General features: G+C 37.6%; 1 protein-coding gene across 24 annotated transcripts in view; it reads right to left on the bottom strand.

Moving 5' to 3' along the window:
- The window catches only part of CADPS2 (calcium dependent secretion activator 2), a 539,668-nt gene that overhangs the window by 397,992 nt on the left and 118,303 nt on the right, over positions 1-23,373 (bottom strand). For all 24 annotated transcript variants that reach the window (XM_036862873.1, XM_036862885.1, XM_036862874.1 and 21 more), the window contains exon 2: positions 8,197-8,310. In XM_036862873.1, coding sequence (XP_036718768.1) covers positions 8,197-8,310 — 114 coding nt within the window. The remainder of the gene's footprint in view (positions 1-8,196; positions 8,311-23,373) is intronic.

Raw genomic sequence — 23,373 nt, 5'->3', positions numbered from 1 at the left:
AGGTCTTCTGCCCATTTTTGGATTGGGTTGTTTGTTTTTTTGATATTGGAAATCTGTAGCACTTTTATCTTCGAATACTTAATTTAAAATGCCATACTTAGAATTTAAGAAAATGTGATGTGAAATAAAATGGCTAATATCAAAAATAACAAATACAATGTGATCTGCAGAGCTCAATGAAAACTTAAAACCTCACTTCTCATTACTGGTTACTGGATTTCATCTATGAATATGCTGACATTTTTCATACCCTCCTGACACAGGATGCCAATCCTGGTTTACTTAGCGATCATCAATTCACTATGAAAAAATAGGCCTTTTCCATGGTATTATTTCAAAGTTTAAGAGATTCTGACAGGTCAAACATCCCTTGGAATACGAACAGTAAATCTTTCCATCCCAAAGTAAAGTGCTATCAAGAAACTGACATCAAAATATTTAAATGCAGATCTGCCAGGCCTTCTCCCTCTAGCTTGCACGCACACACACACACACACACACACACACACAAAACACTTGGGTGGTGCCTTTTAATTCTAAAAAAGGTAATTTTATAAAACAAATCAAAAAAGCCTTAAAAGTCTCTCAGTTTTCACAAATCTACCATTAAACAACTGCACTTATTTTTAAAATAAATATTAAAGGTCAGGATATAATGTCAGGGAAAGAAACTAGGTAAAAGAAAAGGAATGATACCAAACTGACTGCTGGCAGTGGGAAGCCGAGGCAGACATTCCCAATTTCCCTGGAAGAAACTGACAGCTAAAGTCAAGTTTCCTGATGCTCTGGACTAGGAAGATATATAGATTTTTTCCAACATAAATGTGTATAAAAATTCAAACACCATGGCCTGGAGATTAGTCCTAGAGCTATAGTATCAAGCCATGCTTTTTTTTATTCTTTACATTTTGGAGACGTGAGAGCATGTAGGGCAAGGAAAAGAAGAAACAGCAATATAAAGAATCAAATTAACTCTCAGAGGCTTGCACAAAGGGAGGGAGGTTTAGAAATCCTCTTCCCCCTTCAATGGGTGGGGAAACAGGCCCACAGCAAACACCTGAGTTACACCAACATACTCTACTCAGAGAGCTACTAATCCAAAAAGGGTCGTAGCTGGAATAAGGAGAGGAGGGAAAGGTATGATGCAAACCACTGGCACGAATAACTCATGAACAAGAAAAGAAAATTCAAAGGAAATAAAACGTGGTGCAGTCTCTACTTGGAATGAGAATATGTCTTTCATTCTATCAGAACAGGAAATAAATGAGTATCAGAGGTAAGGAAACTTAAAATTGCAAAATGAAAAAAAACAAAAAACAAAAAAAACCCTGAAAATAATTGCAGCATAAAAAGGGGTTAATAGTCATCTTAGTGTATAAAGAACACTTATAAATCAGTATTTAAAAGATGAACATCCAAAATCCAAATGGAAAAATGGACAAAGGGCATGAACAGGTAATTCAGAAAGAAAGAAATATGAATGGCCAGTATGGAAATGTTGAACTTCGCTAACAGTAAAATAAAAACAAGTGAACCTATCAGTTGGCATTTATTTTATGATACTACCAAGTGTGAAGGGAACAAAAATGACACTCTCATATACTGTTATGGTAGCATAAATTCTAGTACTTTTGAGGACAATTTGGTAATCTGTATTATAAGAGCTTAAACAATGTTTATCTTCTATCATCCAGTAATACCACTTGCAGAAATTTAAAGATGAACCTATTTAAGAATATAAATGATCATCTCAGCACTTATTTTAACAGTTAAGGTTGGAGAAAACTTAAGCATCTGAAAATAAGGAAACTGAATAAAATTTAGATACAGGCAGACAATGGTCTATTACACAGCTATTTAAAACCACACTCTTGAAAAATAGTTAATATTAAAAAATGCTCATGACATATGTAAAAAAATTAAAATAATTCCAGTTCATATACACAAAAGAGAAACACCAAACTGTTACAGTTGTCTATAGGCGTTGGAATTATAGGGGATATTTAACTTCCTCTTTAATAATTAATATTTTATTTTTAGAACAGTTTTCAGATTACAGAAGCTTTTCCTCTTTAATATTTTAAAAATTCTCTAACAGTCATACTATACTTCTATTAAAGTGTTCTTAAAGTAATATCAAAGTAGAAAACTTCTGAATCCCAGAATAATGCACTTTAAATAAAAGTATGCAATAAAAGGGCCAAAATTGGAGCTCAATATTTTGAGATGAAAATGAGTAATTTTTCCTTTAGTATGAAATCTGTAAATTCACACTGAAGGCAGTTTTTCTTTATTGAAGGAATTCCCATTTGTATCATTATACAAGCAGAAAATCTGAAAAGCAAGTGGTTTTGGTGGTGATGGTGGGGGACAAGATTTATTTTAGTCCTTCTTTGATAATTTTTAAAGATTAAAAACTTGTAACTCTCATCTCAACCATTCTCAGGAACCAGAAGAGAACATAAACAAATGGAGGTAATAAGAAAAATACACATCCTTTCTGAAAAGTTGTGAACAAAGCCAACCCACCAAAAAGGGGAAGAAAGACTCCAACATCCATTTTTTTGCACAATAACAGAACCTGAATGTTTGTTACCTGAAAGCAGCTAGTAAGCAATTATATACCGTCTTTTGGAAATCTCCAAAGAAAGGCCATTTTCTTTTCCACATATCTGTTATAAATCACACTGTCATTGGTTGTATTTGGATGAAGTCCACCTGAACTTTGTGAACAGAAGCCAATATCGGATGGGAAGGACAACTTGGAAAGTAACATACTACAATAAACCTATGTTTACCCATCCACAGAATCAGCTGAAGTCTCCTAAATTGAAAAACAGAACAAGCAAAAAAGATATGGCTAGAAAGATATAGCAGATACTTGTAGGACTACTGTCCATGCTATGTCTTCCTCCAGACAGTGAGTTACTTTGGGGGGCAGGGGGAGCGTGAAGGGGAAGAAGAAAACTTCAATGAAAGAAAAACAAAGATGAAGGTACTGCAGAATCTAACAGCAATTAGCAACCATAAAATTATCAAGATTGCAACTGCTAACTTTTATTAAGTATCAATAGCTGTGTATACTATCTACCATTTCTTTCTTCTTTTCCTGTTCTGGTTCTTCTGTACCATCAAGTCTGCCTAGTTAGGTGGTTTAGCACTTGGGTCCATTCTTTTTCCCCTAATTATGCTAACTTCAAGAGGAAAAAGACTGATGTAATTTCAAAAACAGATTTCTTGTTTATTATTATTATTTTATAGGCCAATATTTAAACCAAAGTTATCTTGTAAAAATGGATGATAGAAGTAGCATTGTCATATAAAAATTATCTTCACAGTATATGCTTCTACAATATATAACATATTGAATAATATTCACAGTAAATATTTAATACTGACATAGATATAGATATACAAAGACATATGAACACACACCCAAGAAGGCACCACATTTTAAAAACTCAGAAAGATTCAATCCTGTCATGATCTAGTTGAAAAAAATTATTTACTTTTTAAAATAATGAACGTACTTTGAAGAAATGCTTTTGGTCAAATACTGTGGAGAAAAAGAAATATCTTGAGTAGCACACCAAGATCCCAGGTATTAAAGAGAGGTGAAGTAAACCAAATATCCAAAGGTACAATCAGTTTAAGAAGAGACAGATAGGGACTTCCCTGGTGGTCCAGTGGTTAAGATTCCAAGCTTTCAATGCAGGGGGTGCAGGTTCGATCTCTGGTCGGGGAACTAAGATCCCACATGCCACATGGCCAAATAATAATAATAATAATAAAGTTTAGCTTAAAAAAGACAGATAATTTTTAATTGTCTTTATAAAACAGACATACAACCAAGATGGAAAAGACTATTCATAAAATCACTGAAGGAGTACCATTTATGAAGGTAAAAAAATTAATAGCAAACAGACTTTGAAGAACTTGTAAGCCCTAAGTATAAAGATGTATTTTCAATTTAATTGGTGATACATGTTTACTAGGGTTTTTCACATATATGGATATATTCACACACACATACATATATCGCCATGGTTAGAAATGTCCATCACAGCTAAAGCTTACCAAAAATCTAATATATTAGAAAATCACTACTGATGGATTAATTGTTAAAAACAGCTGTATACAGGAAACAACATGTAACATCCCTGAAAAGGTAGACCTTGAAATACATAAACCAAAAAAGATCATAAAATTATAGACTACTAGGTTAGAAAGAACATAAAGCCCAACCATGCTTCTGAAGCATCTGCCATCTTTGAGGAAGCACAAAGCCATGAAATGGATATCATAATCGAAAGAAATTCCATGGCACTACTGAAGTGATACTTTAAAAATTATGGAGAAAAAAACCAAAATATACAATTTTACACAGAACAATAAGTGCTCCAATACTCATCCACTTAGTCAACAAGCTTTTGTTGAAAGCATTTGTGTGCCACAAAATACTTGCTACATTTGTGGAATAAGATGATAACCAGGGCAGAAATGGTTCCTTCATGGAACATACATTCAAGAAGTTATTAAGATCTAGGTCGACATGTTTCTCAAAATATAGAGTGAACCAAAGTCATCCAGGTGCAAGTTCAAAATTCAGATGCTCCATCGCAAGGAATTATGATTCAATAGGTATTGGGTAGAACCCAAGATCTGTTTTTAATAAGCTTTAGTGGAAAGAGTGAGGTTTTGGCTCTGCTATTAATTAGCTATGCAGCTTTGGGCACTAGTCACTTAACTTTGTCTCTAAGATGGGAATAATTCTGTTTAAAAGGTTTATTCTTAAGAATAAAAACATTTTTGAAGTGTTTTGCACAGTACATGGCACAGGTGTCTTCAAAATGGCGCCATGAAAGTCAGAAAATCTGGATTCACACTGAACTCAGATGCTTACCAACTATACAACAGTGGACAAGTCATTGAAACCTCTGTGAGCTTCAGTTTCTATTTATGTAATTTGTGGGTAGTAATATTTTCACTGTTTACCACAAAGATACTGGAAGAAGAAAAAATAGATATTTTTGGTAAGCTGTAAGAAATACCACAGAGGTAATTATAGTAGAGGCTACCAGCAGGTTTTTTTAAATTTTATTGAAGTATAGTTGATTTACAATGTTTTGTTTAATTTCTGCTGTATAGCAAAGTGACTCAGTTATACATACAGTCTTTTCATATTCTTTCCCATTATGGTCCATCACAGGATATTGAATATAGCTCCCTGTGCTATACTGTAGGACCTTGTTGTTGATCCATTCTATATATAACGGTTTGCATCTGCTAACCCCAGACTCCCAGTCCTTCCCTCCAACCCACCTCCCCCTTAGCAATGACAAGTCTGTTCTCTATGTCTGTGAGTCTGTTTTTGTTTCATAGATATGTTCATTTGTGTCATAGTTTAGATTCCACATATAAGTGATTATCATATGGTATTTGTCTTTCTCTTTCTTACTTACTTCACTTGAGACTACCAGCATTGTCAGTCATAGCAAAGTAGACAAAAATATAACCCTTAAAAAAGAGGGTAAAGACTTTTGTAGGAAAAATTGAGAAGCAATTTTTTTACCTTATTTTTCCAACAAAATTTACTTATCTATTCAAGAGTTTGAGTACTGAATGTGTGCCACCTGGGAAATGGTAACTCCCCAGATGTAAATCAGGAATCCAGACTCCATAGACATTAATATAAATCTTAACCCCTTTGAGAACTTCACAAAGACAAGTTAGCTACAGTCTCACAAGCCAACAATTGCTGGAAATACTACCCAAAGAATAGAAAACCCTGGATCACCTAGCCCAATACTTAAACATTACTACCCACAAATTACATAAATAGAAACACTGAAGCTCACAGAGGTTCAATGACTTGTCTGTTATGTATTTGGTAAGTATCTGAGTTTAATGTGAAGCCACATTTCCTGACTTTCTAATAGGCCACAGTCGTTTCCCAGCTGCCATTTTGAACACTCTTCAGTACTTACATCTCCTTCTGTAACAATCCCAGCAAGCAATCATCTAATTCCATTGGTTGGCGATCTACCAGTTGTAAGCAAATCACCTGGAAAGCTTTTAAAAATATAGATTCTGAAATTCTGATTCAGTAAGGCCAGGGCAGAGCTCTGGGACCCCTCTGTGCAAAATGCTTCCCAAGTGATTGTGAAGCGAGCAGGAATCTGGCCGCCAGGGATGCTGCACTCTCCAGCCCACTCTGTCTCTGGGCAGCGCAACCAAACTCCAATAGCATTAGGTTGAAATCTTCCCCACTGCAGTTTCCATGTTAATTCTAGTTTTACCCTTGGGGCCACACACAACACAAGCCTAATGTGTCTTTAGGCCCTTCAAGCGATCTGTATTATGATATGTTTCCAACCTGTTATCACCAAACTTACCCACATGTTTTCATTTATAGTTTGTACCCAGAAGAGCACACCATCCTCCTTTAGAAACCAGTGGTGTTACTCCTTTATTACAGGAATAATATTCTCATTAACACAGCTTAAGTGTGCCTTTTACTAAACTGACAACAACATATTATGCTTACTTCTTTGTAATACCCTTATGAAAAACACCTACTTTGGAATATATTTATTTTGGAGTAATTTTAGGTTTACACAAAAGTGGCACGTGTAGTACAAAGAGCCCCCATGCCCCCCTCACCCGGTTTCTTTTCCTAATGTTAACATGTACAATACCATAGTACTGAACCAAAAATGAGTTTGCTTAATTACATCTTTTTACACAAATTACTTAACCCATTTCTTTCGTCCTGAACACAGACGTTTGGCTTTTCTTTTATTACATGATGCAAGTATAGGCCCTTACATTTCATCTATTAAGATTCAGGGCAAGATTTCAAGCTTTGAGTTTTACAAGATGAAATGTAATACCCTATACTTGTTAAGATAGTCTGAGTCGGGCTTCCCTGGTGGCGCAGTGGTTAAGAATCCGCCTGCCAATGCAGGGGACACAGGTTCGAGCCTGGATCCAGGAAGATCCCACATGTTGCAGAGCAAGTAAGCCCACAAGCCACAACTACTGAAGCCCGTGAGCCACAACTACTGAAGCCCACGCGCCTAGGGCCCGTGCTCCGCAACAAGTGAAGCCACCGCAATGAGAAGCCTGCGCACCACAACGAAGAGTAGCCCCAGCTCACCGCAGCTAGAGAAAGCCCACGCACAGTAAAGACCCAACGCAGCCAAAAATAAATTAATTAATTAAAAAAAAAAAAGATATTCTGAGTCAAGGTTCAGTTAGACAGCATCCACTACTGCCGCTAGATTCTTGCCACACACACATCTGGTGAGTAAGACTTCTATACTTTCATCTTGTTTGACAGGCCTAGGCTCGGGGTAACACACACCTCCCTCGGGTTGCATTAAGCCACTTCTGATGCATACACACCATCAATTAATTACTAATCCAACCAAGTATCTGTACATCCAGTTACTGTGTTACTCTTGCAAAGATATTTCCCTGCCTCAGAAAACTTCAGACACACTGCACCTCTACATTTTTAATTTGTACTAGTCTAATACACCTTTGTATGTTGTTCTTCAGCTGAGAGACATAGAGTATCTTCACAGTGGAAGGAATCCATGCACCAAATGACTCTAAAAGTCCTCAAGAAAAAAGAGAACTCTCTTTACATCTACTGGCTACTCACTGAAGCAGTTAATGACCCTGTGTGAAAACTGGTGCCCATAGGAAGTCCACAGAGAATTCCTGATGACTCACAAACTCAAATCAGAAGAAAGAGAAAGGTGGTATTGTAGTATTATCTCCCCGGGAAGAAAAGAATTCAATTTTCCTCATGAAATTAGTTACTGGCCTTAATTATTATAAAGTTTAGTGAACAGAATGGCACAAGATAGCAATTTACTATTGAAATCCTCATTAAAAAGGATAAATTAGACATGTGGACCCACAGATAGCTACACTCATCTATATCAATCACTGCCAGATGATTTTTCTAAACAGCTTACTTCTCCCTCAAAAGATGTGAACAATTTCCAATTCTGTTTATCTCTCAAAACCAGGCTGTGGAATCAGTTTTTAAATTGCAAAACAGAATTGACAATGCTTTCAAGGAAGGTGGCAAACTCACAGCCATCCTATCATACCAGTAAGTTTCTTAAAATGGGAAAGCCATTAAAAATGTCTTTTAAATGGCATCAGACTCTTCAAACTTACCTCACAGTAACTCCGAACTGCATTGCAAAATGCTTCATCAGCTACAATCTGGGTTTCCCCATTGAGGAAGGCCTGGAACCGTTCTTTCAGTAACTGCAATTGCTGCTTGTTAAGCTGCAAGAAAAAGAGGGAATCAGATCAAAAACTAGCCAATCCATGAAACACAATGACTTTTAAAAGTTACATTTGCTACTTGTGTCTAAGATTTGATACCTAGAATTAACTTATGGGTCATTTTAAAAATGTAAGTCACTGCCCCACATACTCTGCGATACCTGCTATTGCAATGGAATCCAAATTTCTGCCCCAAACAGAATTCCCGTGATTACTACACTCTGATCCCTTTGTAGAGACAGGAAAAAAAAAAAAAATCTAAAATTCGAATGAGAAACTAACTGCCAGCTGTCCTGAATAGAGAGAGCAGAAGGAACAAGCACTCTTGGAGGTGAGTGGACAACCATCAGCCCTGGACAAAAGGTGACACGAAAGACAGAGGGACCCAGAGAAAGAATCCTCTGGAAAAGACATCTGTTGTATGCCAAAAGCTTGGATTCCATGAATAAACACACCTCAGTGCCTGAGCTGAGACAAAGGAACGATTAAGGAGGAGAAGAGAGAGGCGATGGGGGGCAGTGAGCGCATCTGCAGGCAGGCTAGGGGAAGGCCGTGACTCAGGGAGTGGAGTGGAAGTTCACAACCAGGTTTGTTCACCCTGGGTCTACCCATCACAGTTACGCAGGGTGGGTTAGACACGAACCATGACTTACGAACCACGTCCTCTAGTTATCAGCTACAAGAAGAGGCAGCTACTTCATTTGCAGGGCTCACTACAAAACGAGAACGAGGAGCTCCTCGTTGAAAAAATTAATTTCAATACAGCAGCAAAAGAGCATTAAACCAAGCACGGGCCCCTTCTAAGCAGGAGCCCCACGTGGCTGCACAGGTTCACCCGCACGAAGCCAGCACCGACTACGGAGGCATCCACTTGACTAGAGGCACGGTGCATCAGGTCAAGCAGAAGCATATTTGTTTAACGCTTAACTGGAGACAGAGCGTAGTCTTGCAGATAAAACAACAAATCCTGAGATATATAAGGAACAGGAAGGAGTGATCTTTCCATTTCAGTCATCCTCATCAGACTGTTAAAGAACTCAGCCCAGTTCTGGATTCTACAGAGAGATGTGAAGCATGTGGAAACATGCGGAGGATAAAATGATTAAAGGATTAGAAAGACTAAACAAACTGGTATGATTTGGCTTCCAAAAGAAGGCTGATGTGAAGTAAGTTTAAAACTGTTCAAAAGGCTTACGAAAATGCCATTCAAGTATGAGACAAGCTCTTTCAAAACACAGGCTTTATTTAGGAGTCTAATAAACAAGACAGCCTGTAAAGAAACTGCTGCTGGTAGTAACAGACTGATAAAGAAGTGTCCTATCGTGCTTTAGTGTAAAAAACCCTTGACCTGAGCAGTGGAGAGAGAAGACCATTCCATTTCTTTAGTAAGGTTATCTTCTTCATTTTAGGGAAAGCTAAACCAAGCTGAAAAGCAGGAATGTCACCACTATATTACACTCTCCATTTCTATAATATGAAGAGAATGAAAGCAGGAACCTTTTGTGTATGTGTACTAGCAAGGTAAATTAAGCCCATGCCTTTAGCTCTCTAAACTTGGTTCACAAAAGGGACCAGATGGAAGTAGGACAGCAATTGCTGAGAATGAAATGGCTGAGAGCACTCTAGTTGCCAAGCCCTGGGAACCGCCAAGAAGGGCTTCAACTTGCAAGCCAACTGTCCAGGTAAAATAATGGAAATGGAAATGTATACGGGGGAATGACAATGACCTGGAGGGGACCTTAATGATCATCTGCCCCACCTCCCTCATTCGATAAATAAAATAAATATTGTTCAAAAACTAGAACCTAGGGATATCTTCCTTCAATTTTCTTCTTTCAGAGGCATTTTGTTCTTTAAGAACTCCTCTAAATCTTTGCAATTTCTAGTTTGCCAGTGTTTAAGTTTAGCCATTGTGGCAGTGAGTTATGTTTTGGTGATTATGGTGTGGAAAATTCATGCATATGAATCAAGAGAAGGAGATGTGCACAAACCATCTTCTTGGAAACTCTAACAATGGTGGTGTAGTTCACAAAACATGCCAGAGGCACCTGGGTAAGTATCGGGCTTCAACTTTTTTATGAATAAAAATTACTGCAGTTACATTTAAGACATAAAATGACAGCCATATCATAACGATATACAAACAGTCAATAAATGGATACTCTTATTAGTACAGAGAAAAGGTCTAAATTCCACATAAAAGAGATAGGAAGGGAAACAGGCAATTTAAAATCTAGCAGTGGGAAAGCAGTCAGAAAGAATTTCCTAAAAGCTATTGGCATTATCAAAATAAACTATGCTATACATCAACAGATAGAGACCAATGTAATAGACCCAAGAAATGATCCAAATACAACCAGAAGTGTACTATAAAATACCTTTATTGCACCTCAAATCAGTAGTAAAAGATGGTTTCTTCAATCAATGATATTAGAATAACTGGGTAGCCACAGAGAAAAATATTAAATTGGACCATAACACATGGTTACAGCCCAAATGAATTAAAACTTCTAATGTAAAAAAGACCAAACCATAAAGGTATTAGAAGAAATGGGAGAATTCCTTTAAACACGGGCATGAGAAAGAGCTTTTTAAGCATGAATCAACATCTACAGGTCATAAATTTAGCTGCCTAAACATTAAAAATAAATTTGGTATTGTTAGTAATCATTTTGCAATATATGTGTATCAAATCATCACATTATACTCCTTAAACTTATACAATGTTATGTCAATTATATCCTTTTTTAAAAAAATAAATAAATTTAGCATGGCAAAACATACCATAAATAAAATCACTGGAAAAAAAGACTTACCAGAAAAAAAAATAAATAAATACTTGCAACTCATACCCTAAAGAGCTAGTTTTCAAACATATAGATCCTAGAAACTGACAAGAGTCTAACCTATAAGCCAACAGAAAGACAGACAACATGGATGCACTCAGAGAAATGACTCAAGCTATGAAAGCATGCCTAACTTACTGTACATTTTTCTTTTCCGAATGAAGTCTACCTGAGAGCGGAAGGATCCTGGGAAGATGGTGGAGCAGGAAACACCAGAAATCTGTCTCCCACCCTAGACAACAACTGCATCGGCAGTATGTGTCTGATGTAAATATGTTGGAACTCTGGAGTATATTTAAAGGCTTGCAACATGAAAGGGAAGGCTTGACTGGAAACTGCAGTTAACTCTAATCAATTTCACCTCTGCACAGTAGCACTTCCCACCCCTCAAGCCCCACATTAGCCAAAAACAAAACAAAACCAAAAAATGCCGACCACCTAACTTTTCATAAATAAAGGAGTAAATAATACTACATCCAAACAGTGGTAATACTATTAGCTTTACAAAATAGTATGACAAAGTTCTCTTATGTACTGATGCAAAAATGTCCTCAAAATATCTCGGGGAAGGAAACAGTATAGAACAGTATTTAAAATAAGCCACCACTTCCACAGAAAAGGGACAAAAATCAGAACATGTATTTGCTTCCATACACAGACAAACTATGGAAGAAGGATGGCCTTGGACACTGGACAGATGGAAAATAACTATGGAAAAGATCTTTCAACCTATATCACTTTATTCATTTTAAGTTTTAAATCACAGGACCCTTCTTCCATACTCAAATTTTAATTTACATTTAAATTAAGCTTTAATAGCCACTTTACACATTTTTAAACTCAGAACAATTATGACTCATTGCAGACAGTTTAAATCTGATCATCCTGCAGAAAGACTGAACAAACCAACTGACTTTTTAAAATTTCTCCTTTCAGGTATAAGATTTGAACTTGACTGTATATCCACACACACCCCCCCCTTTTTTTTTTTTTTTTTTAACATTTCAAGGTTGAGGATTTCAAAGAAACAGAAAGAGTCAGAAAAGAACCATAATAATCATGCTATTCAACATTCTAATCAATGCATTAATCTTTACAAAATCCATACCAAGTGGTCTCTTGGTCTCCATTTGAGCCTATTAAAACTAAAATACACACAGACATACACACCCTACCTTTATACCTTGCAATGAAGCCTACTTTAATTTTAGACAACTATGAAGGATTGAAACCTGCTTCCTTATGCCTTCCATAAATCCTAGTTCTATACTACCTAAGACCAAACAAACTAAACGTTACTTTGCTTCTTCAACATAGCAATTCAGGAAGTTGGAGACAAGTACTAGATTATTTGAGTCTTCTCTTTTCTAGAATAAACTTTACCAGTTCCCCCAGCATCCTAAGAGTACTCTCCAGTTTGCCCATAAATAAAGCATTACACAGTTAAATAAAACTTATTTACATAAAACTAAATATAAGAAAGTACTTTGAAAGCTATAACATCATGAAACTCATTACAACAGCCATGTCCCTTCCAAAATATACTCAACAGACTGAAGATGATTCTCCTAGGATCATGTGGCCAACACAGAGACAAGTGGGAGGGCCACTTCTCACATTCTAAGTACTCTATGTCTATTAATTCAAACTAAAAACAAATTAACTCTTCTTGGCAGTCACATCAACTGACTCACATCGTGCTTATGATCAACAAAAATTCTAAAACATTCTTACATGTGCTTCACTGAGCCATGTTTCCATCCTGGCTAGATTTATTTGGTCCACTGTTCCAGTTGATTCACTTTTTTCTTAAGAATTCTGATTCCTTCACCCTATGACCAAAGAACCCTCCTAGTTTTGTTATACCACTAACATAATAATGTGCTATCCATATTCTTCATCTAGATCATTATAAAAATATTCATCAATTCAGGATTAAGCAAGAGGGAAACCTGTCATATGCATACCTCCTGTCTGACACAACCAATTAACATTTTGGAGGGCAGCTGGTTTTATTAGTCAGCCTATATTGTAGTTTTGCCCATATACTGTCTTCACCCTAGTATATTTACTACTGAATAAAATATTTTTCAAAAGTAAAAAAAGGGACCACCAGAAATTATCTAATGGGAATTTTAAGAGCAGCTTTTTATATGAAACCAAATTGCAAAAACTTAACTAGAACATAAATATCCTTGCAAACATCTAAATACAACCAAGAGATTTACCTTATAAAAAGAACATTTCAAATACTGACAGTAAAAGCTAAGTTTCATAAATCTTGGCTGGCAGTGATAAGTTATCCATAATAATAGTGGCCTCAGAAAAAATGCTTAATTTCTTGAGTTCAGAGATGTCTTATGCAATCTAGAGTGTTTTTTGTTTTTGGAGGGGTTTTTTGTCCCTGTTCAAATTATATCCTAGCCTTTTCATTCTAAGTCATGATCAGCTGAAGCCTTATGCCTGGATCTTGACTGCAGCAGAAGACCACCCATTATGCTACTCAGGAACCTGGCAACCACTGCTGTGCAGAGCCTGCCTTGCCCTGCAGCCCCGTCATGAGTCGGAACACTCATGGTGGGGCTGCATTACCTCCTGGTAAGTGAAGGAGGCCAAGGTCAGACTCTATAGCACAGTGGCAGGTGACCAGTGGGTACGTACCTCCTCCGGGAGGGTGGGTGTCGGTGTGCACACATACTTTAAATAGAAAGACAGGCACTTCTCAAGGACGTAAAAGGATTTATTCCAGGCACAGATGGTCTCTGAAATGCACAAAGGCATAGATTTGACACCCGTTAATGAGATATAGCAAAAGACATTAGCAGGAAAAGACTATAGGATAGGTATTGTTTTCTTTTTCCCTTCCTATGGACACTCTACCAGAAAGATGTGCATAAAACCACTGGGGCAAAATCATCAGAGCCTTTCTGAAACAGACCTCCCCAAACTGCATGTCGGAACAGAACAACAAAGAGCCTCTAGCCCATTTCACACGTTATAATACCCTGTGGGAGTCACTGCTATTAACAATTTCCTATCCAAATAATTTCTCACTCTCTTCTACAGGTGCAGATACTTGGGACAGTGATTATGCCCATCTAAGACTACAAATACCAGCCTCACTTGACAGTGGACATGGTCAAGTGACTAAGTTAAAGCCAACAAGATGTAGGCAAAAGTATATGTGACTTGCAGGAAACCATAAACAATAGCTAAAGCAAGCACTTTTTGCCTCTTTCTCTTTCTTCTTTTGCCACTGGCTGGAATTTGATGTGCTAGCTGGGAATATCAGCTTGGCCCATGAAGATGGTGAAGCAACAAAATGAGAGCCTGAGACTCTCCCAAATGTGAAGCAGCCATTACAACCCCGGACTGCCACCTCCCTCCCAACTTCCTTTATGTGAGAGAGAGATAAGCATCTACAAGTACAGATCACTCTTGGGGGGGAGGAGGGGGCTTGGGCTCACTGGTCATATGTGACGGAACCAAATCCTAACTGATAGAAATCCCAATGAGATACCCCGTCAGGGAGAAAATACCACAGCACTACCATCCCTGGCTAGTAGGTTTATCTCAATTTACTCTAAAACAAAATCTTCTTTCCATATGTTATCGTATATGAAAAAACTCCTTATCCAGTGAACATGCCCCAGTGAACAGTGAACACCAGATTCTAAGTGCCTGAGGTAGACTAAAAATAAAGTTAGTTTGACAGAGTTCTATTGTCCCACAGTACTGAAAAGGGGAAATTTTAGAAAGCCCCAAATTTGCAAATACTGCTTTAACATATTTTATAATAAAAGGTATACTAAATGATGAGTACAGAGCAGAAAAATCCCATTGCACTGTGTACAAATGGCTCCCAGGCTAGGCTTGCCCAGCTGCTAAGTATGACTTCTATCCACACTCTCACTGACCTCCTAGTTGAATTCAAGCCTCAGCAAAATTACAAGTCATTACAGGGGACTGGCTTGGGGGAGGGGAGCTGCTGGTGAACACTGAAACTAGGGAAGTTAAATCCATGATTCTATGAATTTCCTTGCTGCATTGTACTGAGCACATTTCACGCATGTCTCATTAAATCTCCCTAAATCTTCTAGAAAGTTCATCCTCATTTCACAAATGAGCAAGTTAAGCATCTCACCTAACATCACATCTAGGAAGTGACAAGGGCAGAATCTCAAGCAGTATCCTGATCTAAAGGCTATATTCTTTCCAACCTCCATATTATTCTGTTTCCCTCACAGCCACACTTTTTTTTTTTTTCCAATAAGAGGTGTGTAATTCCTGCATGTATTTGCTTATTTAAGTCCCCCCACTACAATAAAACTAACTTTAGGATAAGAACTTGATTGTACCTCACAGCACTAATCCCATACTAAAATAGTGCCTCAAACCACTACAATGGACGAGAAAACAGCCTATCATAGATACCTTTACTCATTTCATTATTTAACAAGGTTATATATGACTAACAGGGCATTAGAGTGAGTAAGAGCACAGGCTCTGGTTTAAGACTACTCTCTGTATCCAGGATCCCCCCCCCCCCCCAATTTGTAGGGTCTTCCACGGGTCACTTAGAAACATGTGGCGGGGACTTTCCTGGCGGTACAATGGTTGAGATTTCACCTTGCAATGCAGGGGGTGAGGGTCTGATGCCTGGTTGGGGAGCTAAGACCCCACATGCCTCGTGGCCAAAAAAACAAAACACAGAAGCAATAGTGTAACAAATTCAACAGACTTTAAAAATGGTCCACATCAAAAAAAGTCTTAAAAAGAAGCACACAGTGATGTTCTTTCAACAACTAAAGAAGCAGCAAACAATGCTGAATCTTAACATGGATGCAGGCACAAGCCTCTCAGATAGCCTCATCCACCAGAGGGCAGAGAGCAGAAGCAAGAAGAACTACAATGCTGCAGCCTGTGGAACAAAAACCACATTCACAGAAACACAGACAAAATGAAAAGGCAAAGGACTATGTACCAGATGAAGGAACAAGATAACACTCCAGAAAAACAACTAAATGAAATGGAGATAGTCAACCTTCCAGAAAAAGAATTCAGAATAATGATAGTGAAGATGATCCAGAAGCTTGGAAAAAGAATGGAGTCAAAGATCAAGAAGATGCAAGAAATGCTTAACAAAGACCTAGAAGAATTAAAGAACAAACACCTAGAAGAATTAAAGAACAAAGATGAACAACACAATAACTAAAATGAAAAATACACTAGAAGGAATCAACAGCAGAAAAACTGAGGCAGAAGAACGGATAAGTGACCTGGAAGAAAGAATGGTGGAATTCACTGTTGTGGAACAGAATAAAGAAAAAAGAAAGAAAAGAAATGAAGACAGTCTAAGAGACCTCTGGGACAACATTAAACACAACAACATTTGCATTATAGAAGTCCCAGAAGGAGAAGAGAGAGAGAAAGGACCCGAGAAAATATTTGAATAGATCATAGCCGAAAAATTCCCTAACATGGGAAATGAAATAGCCACCCAATCCCAGGAAGCAGAGAGAGTCCCAGGCAGGATAAATCCAAGGAGAAACACACCGAGACACACAGTAATCAAAGTGACAAAAACTAAAGACAAAGAAAAATTCCTGAAACCAACAAGGGAAAAATGACAAATAACATACAAGGGAACTCCCATAAGGTTAAAAGCTGATTTCTCAGCAGAAACTCTACAAGCCAGACGGGAGGGGCAGGATATATTTAAACTGATGAAAGGGAAGAACCTACAACCAAGATTACTCTACCTGGCAAATATCTCATTCAGATTCAACAGAGAAATCAAAAGCTTTACAGACAAGCAAAAGTTAAGAGAATTCAGCACCTCCAAACCAGCTCTACAACAAATGCTAAAGGAACTTCGCTAAGTGGGAAACACAAGACAAGGAAACAACCTACAAAAACAAACCCAAAACAATTAAGAAAATGGTAACAGAAACATACATATCAATAATTACCTTAAATGTGAATGGGTTAAATGCTCCAACAAAAGACACAGGCTCACTGAATGGATACAAAAACAAGACCCATATATTAATGCTGTCTACCAGAGACCCACTTCAGACCTAGGGACACAGACAGGCTGAAAGTGAGTGGATGGAAAAAGATATTCCATGCAAATGGAAATCAAAAGAAAGCTGGAGTAGCAATACTCACATCACATAAAATAGACTTTAAAATAAAGAATGTTACAAGAGACAAGGAAGGACACTACATAATGATCAAGGGATCGCTCCAAGAAGAAGATATAACAATTATAAATATATATGCACCCAACACAGGAGCACCTCAATACATAAGGCAACTGCTAACAGCTATAAAAGAGGAAATCGACAGTAACACAATAATAGTGGGGGACTTTAACGCCTCACTTACACCAATGGACAGATCATCCAAACAGAAGTTAACAAGGAAACACAAGCTTTAAATGACACAATAGACCAGATAGATTTAATTGAAATTTATAGGATATTCCATCCAAAAGCAGCAGATTACACTTTCTTCTCAAGTGCACACGGAATATTCTACAGGATAGATCACATCTTGGGTCACAAGTCAAACCTCAGTAAATTTACGAAAATTGAAATCATATCAAGCATCTTTTCCAACTGCAACACTGAGATTAGACACCAATTACAGGGGGAAAAAATGTAAAAAGAACAGACACATGGAGGCTAAACAATACGTTACTAAATAACCAAGATATCACTGAAGAACTCAAAGAGGAAATCAAAAAATACCTACAGATAAATGACAACAAAAACACAACAATCCAAAACCTATGAGATGCAGCAAAAGCAGTTCTAAGAGGGAAGTTTATAGCAATACAATCCTACCTCAAGAAACAAGACAAATCTCAAATAAACAATCTAACTTTACACCTAAAGGAACTAGAGAAAGAAGAACAAACAAAACCCAAAGTTAGTAGAAGAAAAGAAACCATAAAGATCAGAGCAGAAATAAGTGAAATGGAAACAAAGAAAACAATAGCAAAGATCAATAAAACTAAAAGCTGGTTTTTTGAGAAAATAAACAAAATTGATAAACCTTTAGCCAGACTCATCAAGAAAAAGAGGGAGAGGACTCAAATCAATAAAATTAGAAAGGAAAAAGGAGAAGTAACAACATACACTGCAGAAATGTAAAGCATCATAAGAAACTACTACAAGCAACTCTATGCCAATAAAATGGACAACCTGGAAGAATGGACAAATTCTTAGAAAGGTATAACCTTCCAAGACTGAACCAGGAAGAAACAGAAAATATGAGCAGACCAATCACAAGTAATGAAATTGAAACTGTGATTTAAAATCTTACAACAAACAAAATTCCAGGGCCAGATGGCTTCACAGGTGAATTCTATCAAAAATTTAGAGAAGAGGTAACGCCCATCCTTCTCAAACTCTTCCAAAAAATTTCAGAAGAACACTCCCAAACTCATTTTATGAGGCCACCATCACCCTCATACCAAAACCAGAGAGAGATACTACAAAAAAAAAAAAGAAAATTACAAACCAATATCACTGATGAATATAGATGCAAAAATCCTCAACAAAATACTAGCAAAGAGAATCCAACAACACATTAAAAGGATCATACACCATGATCAAGTGGGGTTTATCCAGGTATGCGGGGATTCTTCCATATATGCAAATCAATGTGATACACCATATTAACAAATTGAAGGAGAAAAACCATATGATCATCTCAATAGATGCAGAAAAAGCTTTTGACAAAATTCAACACCCATTTATAATAAAAACTCTCCAGAAAGTGAGCACAGAGGGAAACTACCTCAACATAATAAAGGCCATATACGACAAACCCACAGCAAACATCATTCTCAATGGTGAAAAACTCAAAGCATTTCCTCTAAGATCAGGAACAAGACAAGGATGTCCACTCTCACCACTATTATTCAACATAGGTTTGGAAGTCCTAGCCATGGCAATCAGAGAAGAAAAAGAAATAAAAGGAATACAAATTGGAAAAGCAGAAGTAAAACTGTCACTGACTGAAGATGACATGATACTATATATAGATAAGATGCCACCAGAAAACTACTAGAGCTAATCAATGAATTTGGTAAAGTTGCAGGATACAAAATTAATGCACAGAAATCTCTTGCATTCCTATACACTAACACTGAAAGATCAGAAAGAGAAATTAAGGAAACAATCCCATTCCATTCACCACTGCAACAAAAAGAACAAAATACCTAGGAATAAACCTACCTAAGGATGTAAAAGACCTGTACTCAGAAAACTATAAGATACTGATGAAAGAAATCAAAGATGACACAAACAGATGAGAGATATACCATGGTCTTGGATTGGAAGAATCAATACTGTGAAAATGACTATACCACCCAAAGCAATCTACAGATTCAATGCAATCCCTATCAAGTTACCAGCAGCATTTTTGCAGAACTAGAACAAAAAATCTTAAAATTTGTAAGGAGACACAGAAGACCCCGAATAGCCAAAGCAGTCTTGAGGGGAAAAAAATGGAGCTGGAGGAATCAGACTTCCTTTCTTCAGACTATACTACAAAGCTACAGTAATCAAGACAATCTGGTACTGGCACAAAAACAGAAATATAAATCAATGGAACAGGATAGAAAGCCCAGAGATAAACCCACACACCTATGGTCAACTAATCTATGACAAAGGAGGCAAGGATATACAATGGAGAAAAGACAGTCTCTTCAATAAATGGTGCTGGGAAAACTGGACAGCTACATGTAAAAGAAGGAAATTAGAATGTTCCCTAACACTATACACAAATATAAACTCAGAATGGATTAAAGACCAAAATGTAAGACTGGACACTATAAAACTCTGAGGAAAACATAGGAAGAACACTCTGCCATAAGTCACAGCAAGATCTTTTTTGATCCACCTCCTAGAGTAATGGAAATGAAAACAAAAATAACAAATGGGACCTAATGAAACTTCAAAGCTTTTGCACAGCAAAGGAAACTACAAACAAGATGAAAAGACAACCCTCAGAATGGGAGAAAATATTTGCAAATGAAGCAACTGACAAAGGATTAATCTCCAAAATATACATAACAGCTCATGCAGCTCAATATTAAAAAAACAAACAACCCAATCCAGAAATGGGCAGAAGACCTAAATAGACATTTCTCCAAAGAAGACATACAGATGGCCAAGAAGCACATGAAAAGCTGCTCAAAATCACTAATTATTAGAGAAATGCAAATCAAAACTACAATGAGGTATCACCTCACACCAGTTAGAATGGGCATCATCAGAAAATCTACAAACAACAAATGCTGGAGAGGGTGTGGAGAAAAGGGAACCCTCTTGCACTGTTGGTGGCAATGTAAATTGATATAGCCACTATGGAGACCAGTACAGAGGTTCCTTAAAAAACTAAAAACAGAATTGCCGTATGACCGAGCAATCCCACTGCTGGGCATATACCCAGAGAAAACCATAATTCAAAAAGACACATGCACCCCAATGTCATTGCAGCACTATTTACGACAGCCAGGTCATGGAAGCAACCTAAATGCCCATCAACAGACGAATGGATAAAGAAGATGTGGTACATATACACAGTGGAATATTACTCAGCCATAAAAGGGAACGAAATTGGGTCATTTGTAGAGACGTGGATGGGTCTAGAGACTGTCATAGAGAGTGAAGTAAGTCAGAAAAAGAAAAACAAATGTCGTATATTAACACATATATGTGGAATCTAGAAAAATGGTACAGATGAACCGGTTTGCAAGGCAGAAATAGAGACACAGATGTAGAGAACAAATGTATGCACAGCAAGCGGGGTAAGTCGTAGGGTGGGGGGATGGTGGTGGGATGAATTGGGATACTGGGATTGACATATATACACTAATATGTATAACATAGATAACTAATAAGAACCTGCTGTCTAAAAAATAAATAAATTAAATTAAATTTAAAAAAAAAAAGATGGATGCAGATGAACAATCAACAATAGACTGTCCGGAGCTGGGTTGTCCCATCTAGGAGCCACTAACCACACGTGGCTATTGAGCACTTGAAATGTTCCTAGCCCAAGTCAACATATGCTCTATGTCGAAACACATACTGGATTCAAATACTCTACACAAGAAAAAGAAGATTATGAAACATCTCACTAACACTTGCATAGTGGTTACATGTTGAAAAAATGTTTCGGATACATGGGGTAAAATAAATTATTAACATGACCTTTATCATTTTAATAATGTTTTAATATTACTACTAGAAAAATCTGAAGTACCTATGTGGCTCTCGCTATATTTCAATTGAACAGCACCAGTATAGAGAAATGTGCAAGATGGTGAAATGCCCCTTGAAGACACAAGTGAACGAGGCCTCGCTGCACCATGAAAAACATGGGTGGCCTCACTCACAGCAGCAGGCCCCACAGTATAAAGCTTGTGACGAAGTCTGTGGTATAAGTGATTGAAGAGAAACTGAACAAAGGCCAAAATGCAAAACCTAGGTATTTGCCTAGCATTTTTCACTGTCAGAGAGTGAAGTAGGTGTTATGAGTCCCATGTTATGGATAAGAAAACAGAGAGGTTAAGATACAAAATCAGTTAGCTCATAGAACTAGGACCCTAACCTAGGTCTCTCCTGAATCCAAGCCCACATTTTTTACCCAACCCTGCGTGCCCCCATCCCATTGGCATGTCCTTATATGACTGAGTCTTCATTCAGCCTAGTCTTACAAAACACAATCAAGCTAAGTGCTGAGGAGTTATTCAACAGGACTGTCTCATATTCCTGAACATGGCGATAGGTAGGTAAGAGAGAAAACTGGCAAGTCTTGTTGCTGATTATCCTCCCCAAACCTGCTTTTTCATTAGCATCTGTTTCACCCACCAGAGTGAAACAGATCTCTGACAATAACTTCTAATCGTCCCCATTAATAACATAACCTCATCAAAAGCAAAACCAATTGTGATGGTTAATTTTATGTGCCAACTTGACTGAACAGGGGATACCCAGAAAGCTGGTAAAAACTTACTTCTGAGTGTGTCTATCATGGTGTTTCTAGAAGAGATTAGCATTTGATTCAGTAGACTGAGTAAAGAGATCCACCCCCACCAACGTGGGCAGGCATCGCATAATTCATTGACAGCTGAATACAACAAAAAAGGTTAAAGAAGGGCAAATTCTCCCTCTTTCCTTGAGCTGGGAGGTCAATCTTTTCTGGCCCGGGGACATCAGAGCTCCTGCTTCTTGGGGCCTTTCGACTCAGACTGAAGTATACCACAAGCTTTCCTGGCTTCTCCAGCTTGCAGAGGGCAGACTGTGGGACTTTTTGGCCTCCATACTGCATGAGCCAATTCCTATACGATGTTTATATATATAATCTCCTATTGGGCTTCTATCTCTAGAGAACCCTGACTAATACACCAATCACCAAAAATAATAACAGCCTTAGCAATCTAGCAATTCAGAGATAACTGGGGGCTGGGAGTGGGGGGCAGGGTAGAAGTTTCGAAGAGAAACAAACCTTAGGAGCTACTCAGAACTTCTTACTACAATCAAAAGTCACTCCTTCCCCCATTAAAGTCTGACAAAAATCAATAAGCCTTCCTCAACCAAGTAGTCTGGGAAGTTTACCATGGAAAAAAGGCAGGAATAGGAGATAATTCAGGACAAGCTTTGCTACCTTATAGTCCTACAAAGTCAGAAGAGTCTGTCGTCATGAGCCATCTTTCAAACTCTAGTCAATGGTTTCCTACAAATAACACTAGTGAATTATGTCAAGGTACATCATGAGGCAACTGCCCTTTTGAGACAATATAATTTCCCCTTGACTAAACTTAATGTGTAATTTAATACCCAGTAGCTTATACTAATACCCAATAGGTTATACTAATTGACAACTTACTACATAAGAAGCACATTTCTAACCTCATTACAAGTATTATTTCAAACTTCCTATAAGGTGGATTTTTTGTTTCAAATAGGAGGAAGCGAAGACCCAGAGAAATTAATAAAGTGGTCCAGTTCATGCGATTTGGGGGCAGGGACAGGTACACCTACCAGCATGCTCTTAGCCACTGGCTACCCTTGGGGTTTCTTCTGGAACTCCCCAAATCACATCTCCATACCCAGGTAAAGACATGGGGCTACCAGAGCCTAGGAAAGCGGGACATGGGATTTGATCAGACTGAAGAGGCAAGTAAAAGCTCCCC

This window comes from Balaenoptera musculus, chromosome 9 (assembly GCF_009873245.2).
Source record: "Balaenoptera musculus isolate JJ_BM4_2016_0621 chromosome 9, mBalMus1.pri.v3, whole genome shotgun sequence".
In the NCBI taxonomy this organism is placed as follows: Eukaryota; Metazoa; Chordata; class Mammalia; order Artiodactyla; family Balaenopteridae; genus Balaenoptera; species Balaenoptera musculus.
This window is presented reverse-complemented; position numbering and strand designations above follow the sequence as displayed.